The 18551-nt window shown below is 43.6% G+C and overlaps 3 protein-coding genes across 6 annotated transcripts; 1 reads left to right on the top strand and 2 right to left on the bottom strand.

Annotated features, from left to right (window-relative positions):
- Positions 1-338: 338 nt before the first annotated feature.
- Positions 339-4715, bottom strand: c1galt1lb (core 1 synthase, glycoprotein-N-acetylgalactosamine 3-beta-galactosyltransferase 1, like b). 2 transcript variants are annotated; one of them, XM_029152215.3, is made up of 4 exons: positions 4391-4715; positions 3951-4206; positions 2611-3275; positions 339-2306 (listed from the first exon to the last, which is right to left on the bottom strand). In XM_029152215.3, the coding sequence occupies exons 2-4, from the start codon at positions 4159-4161 to the stop codon at positions 1998-2000; spliced, it is 1185 nt and encodes a 394-aa protein (XP_029008048.1). In that variant the 5' UTR covers positions 4162-4206; positions 4391-4715; the 3' UTR covers positions 339-1997. The 2 variants fall into 2 exon arrangements, with proteins under 2 accessions (XP_029008048.1, XP_029008049.1); XM_029152216.3 differs by having other exon boundaries at positions 3951-4715.
- Positions 4716-5920: 1205 nt separating this feature from the next.
- os9 (OS9 endoplasmic reticulum lectin) lies at positions 5921-12268 on the bottom strand. 3 transcript variants are annotated; one of them, XM_029152202.3, is made up of 15 exons: positions 12070-12266; positions 11494-11676; positions 11066-11129; positions 10907-10983; positions 10703-10801; positions 10355-10556; positions 10077-10214; positions 9854-9969; positions 9503-9563; positions 9094-9173; positions 8824-9009; positions 8481-8676; positions 7927-8094; positions 7464-7573; positions 5921-6956 (listed from the first exon to the last, which is right to left on the bottom strand). In XM_029152202.3, the coding sequence occupies exons 1-15, from the start codon at positions 12238-12240 to the stop codon at positions 6819-6821; spliced, it is 1989 nt and encodes a 662-aa protein (XP_029008035.1). In that variant the 5' UTR covers positions 12241-12266; the 3' UTR covers positions 5921-6818. The 3 variants fall into 3 exon arrangements, with proteins under 3 accessions (XP_029008035.1, XP_029008034.1, XP_029008036.1); XM_029152201.3 differs by having other exon boundaries at positions 9094-9176; positions 12070-12265; XM_029152203.3 differs by lacking the exon at positions 7927-8094 and having other exon boundaries at positions 9094-9176; positions 12070-12268.
- Positions 12269-12541: 273 nt separating this feature from the next.
- Positions 12542-18231, top strand: b4galnt1b (beta-1,4-N-acetyl-galactosaminyl transferase 1b). Its single transcript, XM_029152213.3, has 12 exons — positions 12542-13124; positions 13823-13922; positions 14323-14545; positions 14657-14833; positions 15001-15107; positions 15403-15440; positions 15527-15707; positions 15813-15905; positions 15998-16188; positions 16286-16426; positions 16618-16855; positions 16936-18231. Exons 3-12 carry the CDS (start codon positions 14331-14333, stop codon positions 17151-17153), a joined length of 1599 nt encoding a protein of 532 aa, XP_029008046.1. The 5' UTR covers positions 12542-13124; positions 13823-13922; positions 14323-14330; the 3' UTR covers positions 17154-18231.
- The last annotated feature ends 320 nt before the right edge of the window (positions 18232-18551 follow it).

Here is an 18551-nt window from a genome sequence, read left to right on the forward strand (position 1 = left end):
AGCATATTTTACACCCAGACTCGAAAAGACTTGGGAAACCCATTTTACAGGACGCAGAACAGGGAATGAGCTTTGATACGCTTATACATGATCTACTGTAACACATATTGTCAGTGTAAGATAAATGTGCAGCAACAATTACTTGTTTGTATCCACAGAAGCCAAAGCGTCACACAACTGAGATACAATATTCACCATACGATGTCCACCGTGTTCTGTAGCCAGTAGAGGGCCTATTAAATGTTAGCACCCATTAGGTTAAATATGCATAAATGTTCTACTCTCATAAGAAACTGATTTGAGTTAAAGTAATAGAATAAACAACGGTAAAACAAGAATTACAATAAAATACACATTTATTTATAGTGATTGAAGTACTCAGTGAAAACAACCTAGACAGTGATCATGTGCTCTCACAGCCTCTCTCACACACACACACACACACACACACACAAAATTTATCAACTGGTCTCAGACAAAAACCCATTTCAAATATAAATACAGTACTGTACAAGCTCTATAATATAATCTGGATCTTGGTGTAGATTGTCGAGGACTGAATGTGTGAATGTCTGTCTTTCTGCCACCAAAAACCGTATGTGGTAGTTTTCAACAAAGCGTTTTGCAGGCAGAAAGTCAACCCACAATGTATTGTTACTTACTGTAATAGATAAGTTTGTAGCAACTTAATAATGGAACTGGTACATTCATTTCATAAGAACCCATTAGGTCAAATGTTAACTTCAAGGGGAAATATTATGTTAAGTGGTTAGAAAAGTGATAATTATTCTCACATGTGCCTTCATTTTTCATTTAAAAGATGTGTTTGGTTTCTAAGGAAATCCCATCTGACTGCTAAACTGTGTATTTGGTAATTAACAGTATTTCCATAGTAATATTTCTTTAGTAAAAACCAGTAGAGGAAATGTTGTGAATACATGATGTACTAACAGAATACAGTGGGTGGCCTGAACAGTACTATCAAGACTAAAAGGCTGAAAATAAAAGCTATTATGAACAACTGGCTCACAAAAACGCCACACTCACTATATTGGAAGGATTTTAAGAGTATATCTGAAAGCATTAGTTCCATCATGGTAATGTCACAGTGCAAAGTCATGTGTGCAGCTGGAGGCTCATACAATCTCAATTTACAAGGCACAAGCTAATGAGAAGGGGAAATGCAGGGAGCTGTGAGGTGTGTATCAGGAAGTACAAATCGATGACTGTGTCGGCTCGGATCATGTGGACTAGGTGTGTCCGCCCACCAAGGACAGACGTGAGATTAAATGGTAAAGGTTTGAGATAACCGGAACACACCGGTGGCAAATCTGAGCAGCAGCAACACTCCCTGCATGACCAACACCATAATTTACAACCACAATGTGGTTTGGCAACCTGTTTTCATCCCCTTATAAAATTATGGGGCTTCTGGGGCTACTATCAGCAGGCACATAACTGTCCAGGTTTTAAATGAAGACAAGGTTTGGTGACATTGTAGAAGTAATGGATCAAACATTTCCGAAATAAACAGCGACACTGGTAAATACTTCAACAGGAATAAATATACATATATTTCTGTCTGTTGTGTGTGTGTGTGTATGTATATATATATATATATATATATATATATTATATATTATATATATATATATATATATATATATATATATATATATATACATACACACACACACACACACACACACACACACACCAGACAGAAAGCTGTAGCCAACTTTTAAATAATAGATTAAATTGTAATACCCACCTAGCAAACCTGAAAAAGTCTAATAAAAACTATAAATCTCCGCGTTATGAAATCCACTGTTTCCATTAGCAGCAGTCCTTCGTGTGGAGAATTGCAGGCAAGGCCACATACATGGAAAAGCCTCAGCTCCTTCCACCTTTTTTAGACATATGAGCCAAGATTATAAAAACAGCAAACTTCCATGGTACACTTTTTCATAATTCCCTTTATGCGCACAGCCCTATTGTCATTTGTTTTCTGAAGCACGTGGAGGGTGGTCATCAGGAAGAATATCTGCAGGAAGGGCATCTGGATCTTGTTTCATGTCAGTCCTGGGGGTATCGCTCTCCTTTCCATCTTTCCCTTGAGACATCAGCTCTTTCTCTTTCTCCTTGCTACTGTCCCACTTTAAACTGTAGCCCAGTGGAGCAGGGGGCTGATAACGATATCCATAACCAAAGGCACGCAAGTGATATGTGTAATACTCCAGTAAATACATGTTTTCAGCATTTACGTAGTGAAAAGACACAGACAGGTCTGAGCAGCAATTTGGACCCTGAGAGAAAGATAGAATAGAAAAGATTCAGTTATGCAACATTACAGAGATTAAGCACCATAAATGTAACAAATAGGTATGCAAGTACAGTACATAGCATGAATTTAGGGAACACCTTCATACTGTAAAACCAGTTTGTCAGTAAAGAATGACGTGAAGCATTCAATGCAAACAGCATTTACCAGACAAGCCAAACAAAACGACTCTGACTGAGTCTGTTTAAATAATACTATTAGCATTGCTCACCTGAGTGACTACAGTGTTGTACAAGGCTAATAAATATAAAAAAGCTTTTTGAACTTGCCTCAGTGATGGGATAGTAGCAGTAACTCCAATACCAGAAGCTCTTAGGAAACTTGACAGTGAGGTGCTGCTCCGGGACGAAGGGGTGAAATGTCTCCCTCTGCCTGGTGTCTCTGGAGTCTCCTGCCAACACACCAACCTTCTCCATGCACTGCCCCATTGCCAGGTCCTCTACAGAAGTGGTGTGAGTGCACTGTTTGCTTTTAAAACCTTCCACAAATCGCCGCAGAGCCTCTCGGCTTAGCACGTATCCCGCCCCTCCGCTCATGTAGCCCTGCTTGGTGTACGGCTTAAATCTACGGCCGAAGTAAATCGGTTCATTTGGCGTATAGTTCGCCAGGACCCACCGCAGGTTGTCTACGATCACATAGGTGTCATCGTCTGCCTTGAGGAACCAGTCTGCCTCTTCAGCATGATGTTCGTAGGCGTAATGGAAAGCTCGGATGGTTTTCCAGTACAGCTGATCACGACCTTCCTTCGTGCCCAGTCCCACTGTGGGGAAATCGGGATCCTCCACAGAGCTCATGAAGACCACGATATTGCAGTGACGACTCCACGTGGACTTCACGTGCCGAGCCTTCGTCTCCAGGTTGCTAGGTCCAGTCATCACCCAGCAAAGGATACGCACTTTTTTGTAGAGTTCATCAGCCATGTAACTATCTTCTCCTAGAAAACAGACATGTATATTAGCATGACAGATACAGAACACAATGAAGTGCCCATGAAGAACAGGAAAAAACATTTTTTAGATGAATAAAGAACACGGGTAGGCATTCATCAACCGACCAATCTTGTCAGAGCAATAAACCCTGTATCAACACAGACGCTCTCTATAAGGCAAGCATTGTGTTATTTGAAATAATCTCATTTTTAGCACAAACTGTTGAATAATTTATATATATATATTAAATACTTGTCTGGAATAAAGTACAGCTTCAGTCATGAAACTATTGGGCTGAGACATGAATGAAACGGAACAATTCCTGTTTCTCTCGTAACCAGGTGTATTCGAAGCAGCGATAAGAGGGACACATAAAGGTGCAGCAATTTGAAAGTGTTTCCACAAGTTTATTTAGGGCTCATTGCATTGTGCTGTGTGTACTTTAATTCAACAGGTGCAGGTATCTGTTACTGTGTTACTCTGTAGCTTTTTGTTATCCTAACGCATATGCCTGGATTGGAAGCCTGAATAGCCTGGAAGTTAGAAAGTGAGCTAGAAATAATTCCTTTCGTTATGGCAGAGTGGAGATGCTTCACCCTAGAATAAGAGCCGATTACATGAGTTCAGTTCAGTTCTGTAAACATGCGCAGCGTTGCGGCCCCGGCCTCCCCGTGTCCTACCTTTGTGGTGCGGGTGCTCCAGGTTGAAAAGGGCAGACCTCTCCTTCTTCCATTGCTTCCCCTCGTCCTCGGACCGTTGCTGGTGACCGTGGAGCTGGTCAAGGGGCATCTGCTGTAATGTCACGCTCCTCTGCCGCAGAAACAGGTACAGTGTCAGGATTCCCACGAGAAAACCCGCATAGAACGAGAACCTGGACCCGACGACCTTCATGCTGGATCAGGTGTGGAACCGTGGACTCGTTTAACTGGGCAGGTGCTGAAGTCGAGGAAACAGAGTGGGAACAGGTTATGCCACTGGAAGAGCAGAAGCGTCACGCTTGCGTCCCGTCTCTCGCGGCAAGCGTGAAATAACGAAAAAGTGACAGCTGGTATGAGTTTAAGGTGTGGTTTACTGTAACGCTACCTAGCACCACCATAGTGGCGTCGCTTTGTTCACTCACCGAAGCATAACTGGAAACTATTCAACTTAAAAAAGCTAAACCCCAGAACCAGTTGTTAACCTGCCGTTTGGTCCCATTTCCTCTGTGAGGCAACTTAGCCCGGCTAGCCTCGCTAAAATAGTAATGTCGCTACCATTTATTGTCGCAAACCAGCCCCCGAGCCAACAAAAATATCTCCTTAACACTCTCCCGTGTAGTAACACATTATTGTGTTAGAGTCTCTTATCGTCGTCGCCTCGTTCGCGTGTTGAGCTAGCCAGTGTTTGCTAGCTTCGCTCGCTAGTCCGTTATCCGATCAATTGCTAACTTCTAGCTGATGATGCATTCGAGGGCAAGATCAGGGGGCGGGTATTTCAAACTTCCTACGTACAACCTACTTTTAGTCCTATTTTTAAAGTAATGCAGGAAAAACTTTCATCTATATCTTTTAGATATACTTTTGGATCTATCTAGAATATGTAATAGCTTCTTTTCTCCCTACTGTAGATGAGGTAAGGTGTGGAGAATATTGGAAAATAATTTAATTTTGCAAAAACGTAATTGGTGCCAGATCTCCGGCATTAGGTTATTCGATTGTAAGGAGTCCAGTTCGTGCATCTTCGTGACTTCTGCCTTGGGCTCATTAAGTGTCTGAGAATGGGCTACAATGGGCTCCGCGGACAGCGAAATTTCCAACTGTTTGTCAGTTTTACGAACGCAGCATAAGCTAGAGATCCTTCCTGTCATGAGGAGCATTAACGGAAACGAGTCAGCTTAATTTGGTCATTTAATCGCTACAGTATGTAAACTGTTTCTAACTTGGATCACTGCGGCAATTACAATGTAAAACATGTGTGTGGCTCTTTTAAATTCACAACAATCTTCTGTTTATGGAGGACACGTGTCCTGCACACATGTAACGCGAACCTACCGACACGACCGAACGTGACGAACTTACATTAGGAGCAGGATGACGGGGACTTCCCCTGAGACGCTAAAACCTAGAACAAGAGTGGCGTTAATAACTTAACTTACTGCATTCAAGCATATGAAGAAATCAGTCAAATAGTTCCATCACAGCCATTTTGTTGGATCAGTAAAAAAATAAAACACAACCGAAAGGCAAGCACCATGCTGCTGTTAAATACTTGAACTGTAAACTAACACTGTCCATAAGACTTAATTGTATATTTGTTTTAAAAAAAAAGAAAAAAAAAGTGCTAAACACATTTACAAGGCAGCTCAGATGGACTTTAGTCAGATTATACATACATAAATATCATATTTCATAACAGCTTTGCTTAATAATACTGTGATCAAAGCATTTAGTCTTGTACTCAACATATGTGCAGTTGAAACTATAGCTGTGCTCGAGACTGCTCCCTGAAGCAGTTGGTTGTATATCACAAACGTCAAGTGTTGCTCCCTGTGGTTTACCTGGTTTTACTATTCCTTTATTGCGTTAGTGATCCTAGGCAAACACAATCGTGACACACATTATCAGCCGTTTCAGCTTCTTCGCAGAAGGAAATAAGGTTCATATGCAACATCGAGTGTTTTAACATGTTTACTCGGGCGACTCAACCCCATTTTGTGCTAATATACAACAGATCATTGCAGAAACATATTCCCACAGTAATTATGTACACGTAGAGTTCCAAGTTGCCACAATTATTCACATACTGTATAAATTAAGCCCTTGTTGGTACAACTCTGAAGGATAGAAAAGTTTTATGCAAATAAATCATCTTGGTACAATGTGTCTGACTGACTCTATAGCTGTCTTGGCATAGCTTTGCTAACCTAGTGTAAATTAACTATAGTAAGCTCTTGTCAGAAACAGAAAGTACACACTTAACAGATTTATCTTTTCAAACTCAGTTGCGTGCTGTTCTTTTAAGTCCCTTTATGAGAACATAGAAAAAGCTAGGCAGAACCCAAAACATTTGTGGAATTGTGATATATCTGCTTACAGAAGCTTGTTTCAAAAGTATAAAGTGCCACTATCTGTTTACAAGAACTTCTGTAACACAAACAAACCTGTGGAATTTCTAATCCTCTCGTGACCAGCAGGAATGCTAGTAGTAATTTATCTGTGGGCACAATATTCAGCAGACAATTTCTCAACAAATATCCAGTAAAACTCACTGAAGTATTTCTAAAAAAATCTACACATTGTCTGTCACGTGGCTTTTCTAGACATCTATCAAAACTGACTCCCGTTAAAAAGGGAGCCGGTCCTTCAGCTGCACAAGAAGACATGACACGTTGTGGTTTTATCATGCAACACACGAATGGTGCGTAATAAAACACATATTGCCAGGCCAAAGCACAAACACAAACAGGACTTCTGAATGTGCAAACAGATGAAGAGAACTGAATCATGTGGGTTCCTTTGCAAATGTCCCCTCCCTGCAGGTCTGCATAAGGTGCAGTGGACTGAATGAACTCAAATGTCCACATCATCTGAGTCTGAGGTGCTGGATGACTGGGACTCCTCCTGAGAATCTCCCCACACAAACCTATAATTGTTCTCCAGTTCCTGCTGCCTCTTCTGCTCTTTGTATACCTCTTCTGTGCCTCCTGTCTGTAGGGGGTGAATCACCATACAATAGGTTAGAAAAATTTCAAAAACTTTCAGATAGAAAGTTTATTAGATTTCCTGAGGAAAGATCCCCCCTCAACCAAAATACCACTCAAACCTGTACTCATACTGCATGATGAATGTTAAGGAGAGCACATACTCAGTACGGTCTATAGAACTGAGAGGAGTCGGTTACATGCACTAAAATTCAACCAGTGGGGAGAAACTGGTTATGTAGGATGTGGTTTTAAGGCAGGAGAGCCCAACAGCGAAACATTACAGGAAAAACATGATAATGTAACCTGTTGTACCTGCTACTCACTACTGTAGAAATCTTTAGACTAACATGAGGACAGGACACTCATTGATGGTGTTAATGAGCCATTTGTGTAAAAATAATAGTTTGTAGTCCCAGGTTTTAGGTTTGTTGCTTAAAGCATATTCCTGCCAGATTTTCAGTAAAGCTTGCAGCCAAACAGTAGTAAAAGTCGCTATCACAGCTTAAATTACCAAGAGATTTATGAGGAGCTCCCTGAAGGACTTTGTATCCTCTTCAGTCAGCCACTGATCACCTGCCTCCTCTGCATTCTTTCTTGTCAAGATCTTCACCTCAATTTTACCTAAAGAAAAAGAAAGTCAGGGATGGCTTGCTCATGTATTACCACACACAAAAAACTGTGCCCCACAACAATTAAGCACAATGAAGAATGATAGTGGTGGGTGATATAAAGGAAGAAGACATGGGTGTGTCACAGGATGACAAGGCTTTCAGAGATTTCTCGGAAATGTTTAGTGTATATGCAGTATACACTGTACTACTGTACATATACACTGTGATTCTGAAAAGACCAAACCTGTTTCTAAACCCTCCACCTGATAAAAGATGTGACGATAAATACAGAGCTGTGTGCCTACGGTAAAAGATGCAAAGAGAAAAAGGGCCGTGAGTGTTTAGGGCACTACCCCTTCATACCTTCGGCCTTCAGTCCTGCTTTCTCTAGCTGTTCTTTAACCACGTCCTTTATGTGCTGCCACTGGGGGTCTCCTTCGCCCATCTCCTGAACTTTGACCTCCTCATCAGAGCTGACGCCTGTCTTATACTTAGTAATTTTGATCTTAACTTGGTCTCCAGCTGCTTGGTCTGGGGTGATGAGACAAAAAAGGAACACAAGACAGTTCACCTCAAAACCCAAGTAGCAGAGCCACACGATGGAGGCAAGGGCCTAAAAGCATTACTAAACTTGTGTTACAGATTTCATTAGTAGTTATTTGAGGTTTTAGAATTTGACTTTGTAACAACTTTCACCCACAGATAGATTAACAGCAGCAGAGGTAAGAGAACTATCCACAGAAATTAAATCAATCTTGGATCTTTTTTTTTTTTTTTTTTTTTTTTTAAATTAGACTACTTTCATGGATGTATTTGAGAGGATGAGAAAACAAACATCTACACAACAGACAGGTGAAATATGGATATGAGGAGGATGGACACAGACATGACCACTGAAGGATAAGCAGGTGGTTTACCTGGCTGCTTTGGAGCCAAGCTGGGGCTGCCCCTTGTTGGGTCACTTGGCCTCTGATCTCCTTTTGTGTCCTGATCTGGCACATCCTTCTCCTCCAAATGGTCGAGTAGCTTGTCCAGTGTTGTCTCCAATGCCTGTGTTGCTTGAGTGCGATCAAACTCCCCCTTCAGGCCCTCAGTCTCCAATTCCTGCTGGGCCTACCACAGAAAAAAGTCAGGAATTACAGAGGACCAGGCTACACTGAATGAGATTATCATTATGCGTAACATATTCTAAGAAATTCCTACATTTTAATGCACTGTACTACAGCCCTGCTACAAATCACATTCTCTGTTGCCTCAAACCTCATTTATAATGTTGTCGAACTCCTTCTGCATTTCTTCCTTTATTTCTTCGATCTTATCTGATGGCACAGAGAGATCAGCCATCTCGTTCTCAAATTCCTCCAATTCATCTTCTTCATTGTGCTGCTCTGTTACACTTTGACTTGTTTGTTTGTCATTTCCACTTTTGGCTTGGTTTTGTGCTTTCTGAAATTAAAAATAAAATTTAACTTTTAGAATATCCACACCCAAAACCTCTTCCAAAAGACCAGAAGAAAGTATTGTACAGACCTTCCTGTTACTCTCTTTGAGGTGTTGAACAAACTTCATCAGATCTGCAGGATCAGTGATGATTTTAAAGTTGAATTTTTCTACTAAAACAGGAAGTCAGAAAGCAAAAAGATACACAAATGAAAATGAACCACACAGCAAACCAAGCAGTAAATTACGTTGTCCATTCACAGAGCTGAGGAGAAGAACAGCTGGACAAAAATAAAAGTCAGCATAAAAGGGACATTATTCATTTATCTGTACTATAAACAATCTTAAATAGCTTCAGTCATTGTGTCATTTATCTTTACTATAAACAATCTTAAATAGCTTCAGTCATTGTGTGTGTGTGTGTGTGTGTGTGTGTGTGTGTGTGTGTGTGTGTGTGTGTGTGTGTGTGTGTGTGTACTAAAAAATTTAGAGCAGCTACCTTCATCACCTTCATCAATGACTTCATTGTCTGTGAATGAGCCATATTCATCATCTGCTGCCTGCAGGAAAAATATAATCAGGTTAGTCCTGTTTGGACTCTACACCCTCTAGTGGTTGAAAAAGAGGATATGGAAATTGATTATATGAATTTTGGACACAGTACACAGTATAGCACTTTTATATATTTATTACAGGTTAGATCATATCAAACTATTACTACTGATTTGTGAACATGGATTTTTCAGTTCAACAAATTGGAACAAGTCAGTCATTTATCCTGAAGTTCAGGTTTTCATTTACTGACAATGCAGGAATACTAGCATAGTGTCATGTGACGGAAACACTTTACCTGACCATCCTTCTGGGAAGTGGTTGTTTTTGAACTCGCTGGTTTTGTGACTCCTTCCCAGAAGTCTGAATCCTCTACCTCATCTGATCCTGCATCCTCAGATATGTTAGCATTTTCTGTTTCAAAAGAAATAAAACTTGACATAACTGAAGAAAAATTCTTGTGATGCTTGGACATATTTATTTTCTGCATTTTACAAATTGTGATATAATGGGAAGGTCACCTTTTTGGTCTGACTGGTCTGGGCCATCACTGGGTGCAGATGACTTCTCTGCTGTTGTTACTCCTTCATTACCAGCCAACATCTCATCGAGACTCTTTAGCTCCTCTGAGATCTGCTCTACTTTACGTTTTGTGTCAGCTAAGAACAGACCAAGAAGAATGATTTTTGTGTGTTGTATTGTGACTGTATTTAACAAGTTTACAAATCTTGTCCTGCATCACATCCTTTTCCAGGAAAATTACATTACTGGAAGCAGAAAGTAACTTTTATGAACTCACAGACTTGGGCCTTAACGTAATCCATGTACTGCTGGGCATTTAATGCAGGCTGGCACACGATACCCTGGGGCTTGGCAGTGGATGGTGGCCGCAGGAATGGATGCTGGCAAGTGCGACCGGTGTGAATTGTGAGCACATAGCGGCATGACTGAGGCTCATCCACCCGAGCAATGTAATCACTGGAGCCTTCCTCACAAATGAACTACAAATAATAGAGAAGTCCACGTAGGTACAGAATAGTCATTTTGTACAACATACAAAGTTTAATTATGCTGATTGTATCAACAAAACAAGAAAGTCACATACATACAGTGAGATACAAATGACTTCTGAATTAAAATGTCTCACCCGCACTTCAGTCTCTCTAGGACTTCCATTTAGGTCACACTTAGAGCCATTTACATAGGTCTGACTGTGGTAGCGCTTCAGCCGGTGGTGCTTGGAAGCCTATGAAATAAACCAAGAATGTTTTAATTCAATTAATCATAATAAATAACACGCATAATAAATTGTAATTTATTTAACAGTAGATATTAATTCAGGCAACTTTACCTTGGCTGTTTCGTTGTTCCAATCAAATTCAGACTCATAATAACCAAGAAAAAGTAAATCCCCTTTAATTTCTGTGTCTGGGGGAAAAAAATAATAAAATCAGCCAAAGCAACGGCTACAAAAACAGTGACTAAAACAAGAGCTAAGTCCCAATCGTACCTTCAAGGTGGTACTGTCTGATGTGTTTAGCAAAACAGAACTCATATGTCCACCAGTCCTTTGTCTGTAGGAATGAAAGATAGAAAACTTAAAAGTTAAACACAGGGATTATTTAAAATGTATATATCATCAGCAATACATTTCTTTCTGATAATCAGTCAGGGTTTTCTGACACAGTGTCCACAATGTACACAATGTACAATTCCTATTAAAGCAAATATTATTTACATCTACAAATACTATAACGCTAATGCAGCTACAACATTATTTAATAAGCAACAGATGTAGGTTGTATTATATGCATTGAAAACGGCTCCAACCCTCATAAATACAAGTGTTAATCAGATGAAGATGAAACTAATGATCAGTCTAAAGAGCTTAGGCATCTGACTGGTGGATCTCATATTGTAGCACAGCAGAGTACCAACCTTCACTAGACATGGAGCACTGTGCATTGGGCTGAGAAGGTCTGGGATATCTGGTCCAGTATAACCTTGTGAGTCAGGCTCAGAAGCAGGGTCCTGATGAAACCGGACTGCTTGCGCTGGAAGTCGACACTCATACAGCTGCTTGTATTTGCTAGACACCATCATAACCTCCTCTGTTTTGGTCTGAATAGATACACAACCATTCAAACTGCAGCTTATTCCAGTGTGACAGTTTCAAACATCCGCAGAATATGGCATGAGGGCATGGAAGGGCGTGATTTAGCAACTATAACTATGAATATATACTTACAAATTTAAGTTAAGCTACGCATTGATGAAGGTTATGTTGTGACAGCTGTCAGCCGTGACTGCTGCGCAAGTCATTTGGAAAATAGTATCCAAAGTTAACGCTCATTCAAGCAAAGTACAAGCATAAGATTATGCAAACAAAACACCCGTTGTTCGTGTTTGTTGCGCTAGAAAACATATATCTACCCTACGTTAGTTACAGGCTACTTTCAAGCTAGCAGGCTAACTATTAGCTTCCCTATTAAGTACCCTCACTCAGTCACTCACCTGCCCCAGGATGACGGGATCAGGAAGAATTTGAATTCCATATTTCATGTCATTCAGCTCCTCTAAATTTAAGAAGGACGGGACACAGAGAGGACACACCAACAAGAAAACGTACAATCTTTTAAGCCACCGCACTAAGGAAGCAGCCATGATAACAGCCTCCCTCCTCATACACCCATAGCAGCAAAACACACAACGCCTGACATGGTAACAGCTGATTGGTCAACGTAAGAAACGTTGCTCTCTCATTGGTTAATTTTCGTGTCTGTCAAGCGTTGACCGGCTCTACTGTGTGTTAGATGTGCATCACCCGCACAGATTGTGTGGGTGGTGCCATTAGCTCTGTGAAACGAAATAACAGAACGTTGTCGACCTCGGTCAGACGTTACAAGGAGCGAACGACCATCGCGCGAGTTATATTTTATTAGCCAGTTTGACAATACCACTAATTTTCAGAGATTAATGTAATGTAATTATATACATATCTCCAGTTGATGCTGAATGAAAATGTATAATGTCCAATTTGAGTGTTTGCACTGAATCCTTATCTGATATGAAAAAAGGGAGACAGGAAATAACCCAGACAAGGGATATTTCTGTAGCCTCGCGCTCGCACATTGCTCAACATGATTATATACGATATACGATTACAGGACACGCACGCGCACACGCAACAATCCCCCCTCAGTTCATAGAGAGGCGCGTCTGCACACAAGCTCACATAATTGTTTAGCTGCGTTTATTCACGGGTCCCATCCTGAATTCAGGCTGAATGGATGTTCCCAACATCGCCAGTCATTTCAGTTTGTGAATTGTGGGCTCATTTTCCGTTGCATTTGATCTTCCGCCGCTGTTATCTTGGTCCTGCGCTCTCTTGCCGTGCGGCTGCGGCTGGATGAGCGTCGGTCCACACCCTGCAGTGTAACGATGAGCGGCCGCCTGCTTCAGCGTCTCCTCACATTGAAGACGACGCGCAAGATCGCCGCGGCACAGATCCGTTGAGCGGGACAACCTCCGTGCAGTGAACGGGATACGTCGCGGGTCTCTGCAGAGTGGTGAGTTCCCGGGGCTGATGGTTTGACCGCAAAAACGGGCCTGTAGCTGGACTCCGGCCCGTTAATTGTCTGGCGTTGCCAGCGCCGCGTACACTTGAAGGCTCCGCTACCGGACAGAGCATTAAAGAAGGAGCGGACGCGTTTTACCATTCGCAGCCAGTGTCGACAGAACGCCCAAGCCTTTGTGCCTCGGGAGAACACACGTGTTTCGCAATATACATAAATGTCTCTATCAAATATGACCAAATTGAGGGAATCATGTTATTCCTAGAGTTTATTCTGGGCGAGGTGGACTAACAGGCCTGTGTGCAGGAAACGGATGAGCCCGCGGCTGCTCATTTCTGTTTTTCTTTGCAGATAATTGCGCTACTCTCACGCATTTTGACCGTCCTAAATCCGTGTCCGGTTTCGTGCAGTTTGTCAGGGCTTACATGTTTCTTACCTTCAGATCATTCACAATAGAAAAAAACACTAATATTCTATACATATACCCAATATAATTATGCTCGGAGTTGCCCAGTTCCCTGTGACAGCACCGTGTGTCATTACGTATATCTGAGGACAGCTGTCACTGTAATAAGGTAATATTTCCCAAAATGTGATTCTCCAGTTGCTTTGAATAGTTTATTCCTTCAGAAACTCGTCTGATGATTCTCCTCTCACCGCTGCATTCTGTGATTATTTTGCTTGACTTTCAGATGGGGCAGACACTCGCTCCTCTCTCTAAGTCTCTACGTGGTTTCTGGAGATGCAGGTTCCCACTGAGGACCATCTTTCACTGACTGGATAGAGGCAGAGGTTGAGTACATGAATATGGTTAAACGTGAACTGCTGCGGCCCAGTTATCATCTATCTAATGGGCACTTATCAAGTCATTGACTAACAGGAAGTTAGACGAGAGATAATAGAGCACATTATTTAATTAAGCTAATGGTTCGAAACAGGAGCAGTTTTGATGTTTATTAAATGCCTGTAAGTCACTTCTTTTTTATTTACTTGTGGTTTGTATAATTTAGGCGGTCGGGGAGCAGACACAGTCTCTGGGGGTGCGATAGTAACAAGGGGGGTGGTGGCTGAAGAGAATCAGACAAAGTCATATACATTCAATCTTATGATATGCAAATAAATATAATGTAAGATTTAATATCATGTAATAAAGTGGGCAGTGGACGTGTAAATGCAGCATATTATGTTGTAGTTTTCAGGATGCGCTCCATGAGGAGGGCCGTGTTGCTCGCCATCCTGGCCTCGGTGGTGCTCGTACTGGCGCTCCTCCATTCGTGGCCCACTCGGGCCTATACCACAGTGGATGCGTGGCAGCGGCCAGGGCAGATGCTGGAGCGGCACCTGGAGGAAAGGCTCCCAGAGCCAGATCCCAGATTGGGCAGCATCCCCTTCCACGTGAGGGATAATGTAGCAAGGTCAGTGTTGGGATGGAGGCTTCCTACCACTAAGTGTGTGCGTTTTATCGATTTCTCCCACTTCGCTCACTTATATCCCTCGCATCCGTGTCTCTGGTGATCCCCCTCCAGCTTGTTGGCACGTAACGGCTGCATGTGTGAGGGCGAGGCCGGAGGAGTTAATCTGCCTTTCGCCCAGCTCTTATTCCCGCGCGTGTCCGCTCACCCGCTGCACACCGCCTTCGAGGCCCCCGAGCTGGAGGAGATGAAACGGAGACGGGCCAAAGAGTACGAGAGCTTCCAGAGGAGGTGAGCGCCGCTAAACACGCAGTGGATGCCGCACACCGGATCGAAGCCCGTGAAGCACGGTGACGAAGGGGAGGTGATTTCCCCGTTCAGAGCCAGGCTCTGCTCCAGTGTTTGTGGGTGTGTGTGGCTGCAGCGTGCATCGCTCAGGTGTGAACCTTCTCCCCCAGGTCGCAGACGGCAGCAGATGTTGTCCTCATAGCAGAGGCCAACAATCCCTTACAGTATCCAACACAGGGCGTGGAGGTGCGGCCCATGAAGACAATCCTCATCCCAGGTGAGTGCTGACAGAGAGGGGGTCACCTGGTCGCCATGGTTACCAGATCTACAGGAAGTGTGTCTGTGTCACATGTCTGAGCCAGCTAAGAGGAAACATACTAACTATACAAGAACTTGTCAAATATGCTATTTAAATATATTAACATATTGATTTGATGATTATTGCAAGACATGACTTTTATTAGTTTTATAAAAACTATAATAACTAATTAGTAGCATTCTCACAAATTACAAAGGCTTTGTTAGATTTTGGCTGCAGAGACTGAGTCTGCAAAATTGCTAATGTTTTCCAGGTTTGGCTTTGCAGATCCTTCCCAGAGACCACTACTCAGTAAGTGTTTCAATATTTCAGTTTCTTCTTCCACTTAACAGTCATTTGCTATTTTGTTTTTAATTCTTCCCTTCTGCCGGCTGCAGATTAACATCACTGCCACGCTGGGAACGCTGAACGTGGCAGCAGACGTGGACGGGGTGAAGGTCGGGGGCGGCGGCGAGATGCACATGAGTCTGCGGAGCAGCGTCCTGCAGAACCTGAACCGGCAGCTGCAGTTCGTCACCTACACAAACACGCAGTTTCACCCCAGCACTGCAGATACAGGTACAAACCCAGAGAAGAGTCTGCGTCACATCGGTCCCAACTTCACGTTGTTTTTGTTGTGAGCACAGTAAGTCCTAGAGTTTCATACTTACTCACGTGTTTTAGTGCATCTAGAGACAGAGGGGCATCAGGCCGTCTTCAGCATCAGGATCCGTCACGGGGTGACGCCCAGACTCTACAACACCGGATCCCAAGGAGGTGAAAGGCGTCGACCCGCATGTGGACACATGACACGGGCTCTGTGTTTGAATCTCCTCTCTCTGACTGCGCTGTGTGATGTTCCTTCTCAGCCGACTACAACGTCAGTGCCCTTGTTACCATAGCAACGAAGACCTTCCTCCGTTATGACAAACTTCGCGATCTGATCGACAGCGTCAGACGATACTATCCCACCATCACCATAGTGATCGCCGACGACAGCGAGAACCCCAGAACGGTCTCTGGGCCGTACATCGAGCACTACATCATGCCTTTTGGAAAGGTGGGGGAGGAGCCGGGCGCTTTAATTCCCCGCTCCTGCTGTTGCTGCTGATGCTTTTGTTGGCGCTCATCCCCCCCCCCCGGGTCGCGTGTCGTAGGGCTGGTTCGCGGGCCGGAACCTGGCCGTCTCCCAGGTGACCACGAAGTACCTCCTGTGGGTGGACGATGACTTCATCTTCACGGCCAACACGAAGCTGGAGAAGCTCGTGGACGTTTTAGAGCGGACGACCCTGGATCTGGTGAGAGAACGAGCGGTGAAGCTGCAGCGCGGCAGCGGCGCAGAGACGTCAGTGTGTGTGTGTGTGCGTGTGTGTGTGTGTGTGTGTGCGCGTGCGTGCGTGCGTGCGTGCGTGCGTGCGTGCGTGCGTGCGTGCGTGCGTGCGTGCGTGCGTGTGTGTGTGTGTGTGTGCGTGCGTGTGTGCGTGTCCAGGTGGGCGGTGCGGTGCGGGAGGCGACCGGGTACACGTCCACCTACAGACAGACCATCTCCATCGAGGCCGGAGGCGAGGACGGCGACTGTTTGCACATGAGGCGAGGGTACCACCACGTCATCGAGGGCTTCCCCAACTGCGTGGTCACGGACGGGGTCATTAACTTCTTCCTGGCTCGCACCCAAAAGGTCCAGCAGGTGGGCTTCGACCCGCGCCTCGCCCGAGTGGCCCACCTGGGTGAGTTGCCTGAGGCCGATGTGAGGGGCAGCGCCGTGCGAACGCGACCACGTCTCACGGGGCTGCGTTCGGTTTTGCAGAGTTCTTCATCGACGGACTGGGATCTCTGCACGTGGGCTCCTGCGACGACGTCATCGTCAGCCACGCCACCAAGATCAAGCTGCCCTGGGTCGGCCGGTCGGAGAGCGACAAGACCTACGCCAGGTTCCGCTACCCCGCCGCCTCCTCGGACGCCGCGCACACGAAAAACGGCCTGCTGTTCTTCAAGAACCGCTTTCAGTGCTTGACTCATAACTAGGTCTGCCGCGCTCCGTCTGAGCCAAAGAAGTTCTGGCCCACAGCTTCCAGACAAACACTTTGTGTTCTGAAAAGAGAGAAGTGCCACGGCGGCAGTTTTAGCGCGTGTGCTGCTGGAGCGCGGCTCTGTTGGCATTGAACAAACCTTTATTCTCAGTAAATATCCACAATTTTGTTGAGGTCGCAAAGGGATGAATTTTTAGTGTTTGTCAAATCCTATGAGGCCGTACGTCTTCAGAGACCAGGCTTTCTGGAAACAGGTAGCATCAGAGTCATTCACTGTCACCGTCCCCCAATGTGATTTGAGGTTTGTGTGTCCTCCTTCACTTTGCACTATGAAAAGCAGTCCTGGATGTAGGAGCAGTAGAGACGTCTGCAGGCCTGAGAACGAGGACTCGACCTCAGCCAGGACGGACTGAACATCCTGTAGATCCAAAGTCGAGTTCTTGTTTTATGAGTGGAACGAAGAACAGGACACAGAACACAGGACTTCCCACATGTGGGGCGTTTTTACTGTATGCTGTGATGCAGATATGCGATGTTGCTAAAGGTTTTGCTGCTGACTCCTTGTTTTTGTCTCAGTCTGCTGACTCAGCAGTTTTTGATTTAAACCTCTTCTGTCAGTCACCTCCCAGTTCCTTTAGGACTCATCCAAAGAGGAAGTCTGTTTCTGTTTGTGCACGCTGACAAAGGAACGTCGTCAGTTTTTCCATTTCAGCTAATTTGAGTGGGACGAACCAAAGTGCATATTGACTTTCTGTCATTGTGAACACAACATTGTGCAGTTGTGTCTAAGTAAACATTTGCCTCACGTTGGATTTGTAACTGTCAACAGATCTCTAGTTGAGTTTTTACCAGTGACATTTATTGTGATAACAAAGAAATTGAAATTGCCTCCTTCACCTCAGAATTAGTGAAGTTGTTAAATCCGTCTGATTCATGTATAAGCGTTTTTATTCATTTAAATTATGGACATAATTAAAATGTCAGTGGAAAAAAGGGCATTTTGAATTTATGTGAGACCAACAACAGCCTGTTAATCAAATGTGAGATTTTATAAAGAGAATGTGACCATCATATATCATCTTATCTCATGTGTCATCTATAATAATGAACCTAGGTTTTAAAGGTCCCTCCACTAAGGGGCGCTGTGCAACAAGGTTAACCTATGTTTTGTAAAGATTTGAAACCAATCAACTAATCACTGCAAATAGTAATGTTCTATAGTAATGTGTAATCTTCCCACTGAAACAAAAAGTAATGTAGATTTAAATAGAAAAAACTGAAGGCTTATAATTGTGAAAAAGATAATTCCATACTCTCCCAGCAATTGGGTTCTAGGCTAAACTGAGCATAGAGCATATGAGATTCATTCTTAAAGTGATCAGTCTTTAGAGTT

Source organism: Betta splendens, chromosome 5, assembly GCF_900634795.4.
Source record: "Betta splendens chromosome 5, fBetSpl5.4, whole genome shotgun sequence".
NCBI classification, from domain to species: Eukaryota; Metazoa; Chordata; class Actinopteri; order Anabantiformes; family Osphronemidae; genus Betta; species Betta splendens.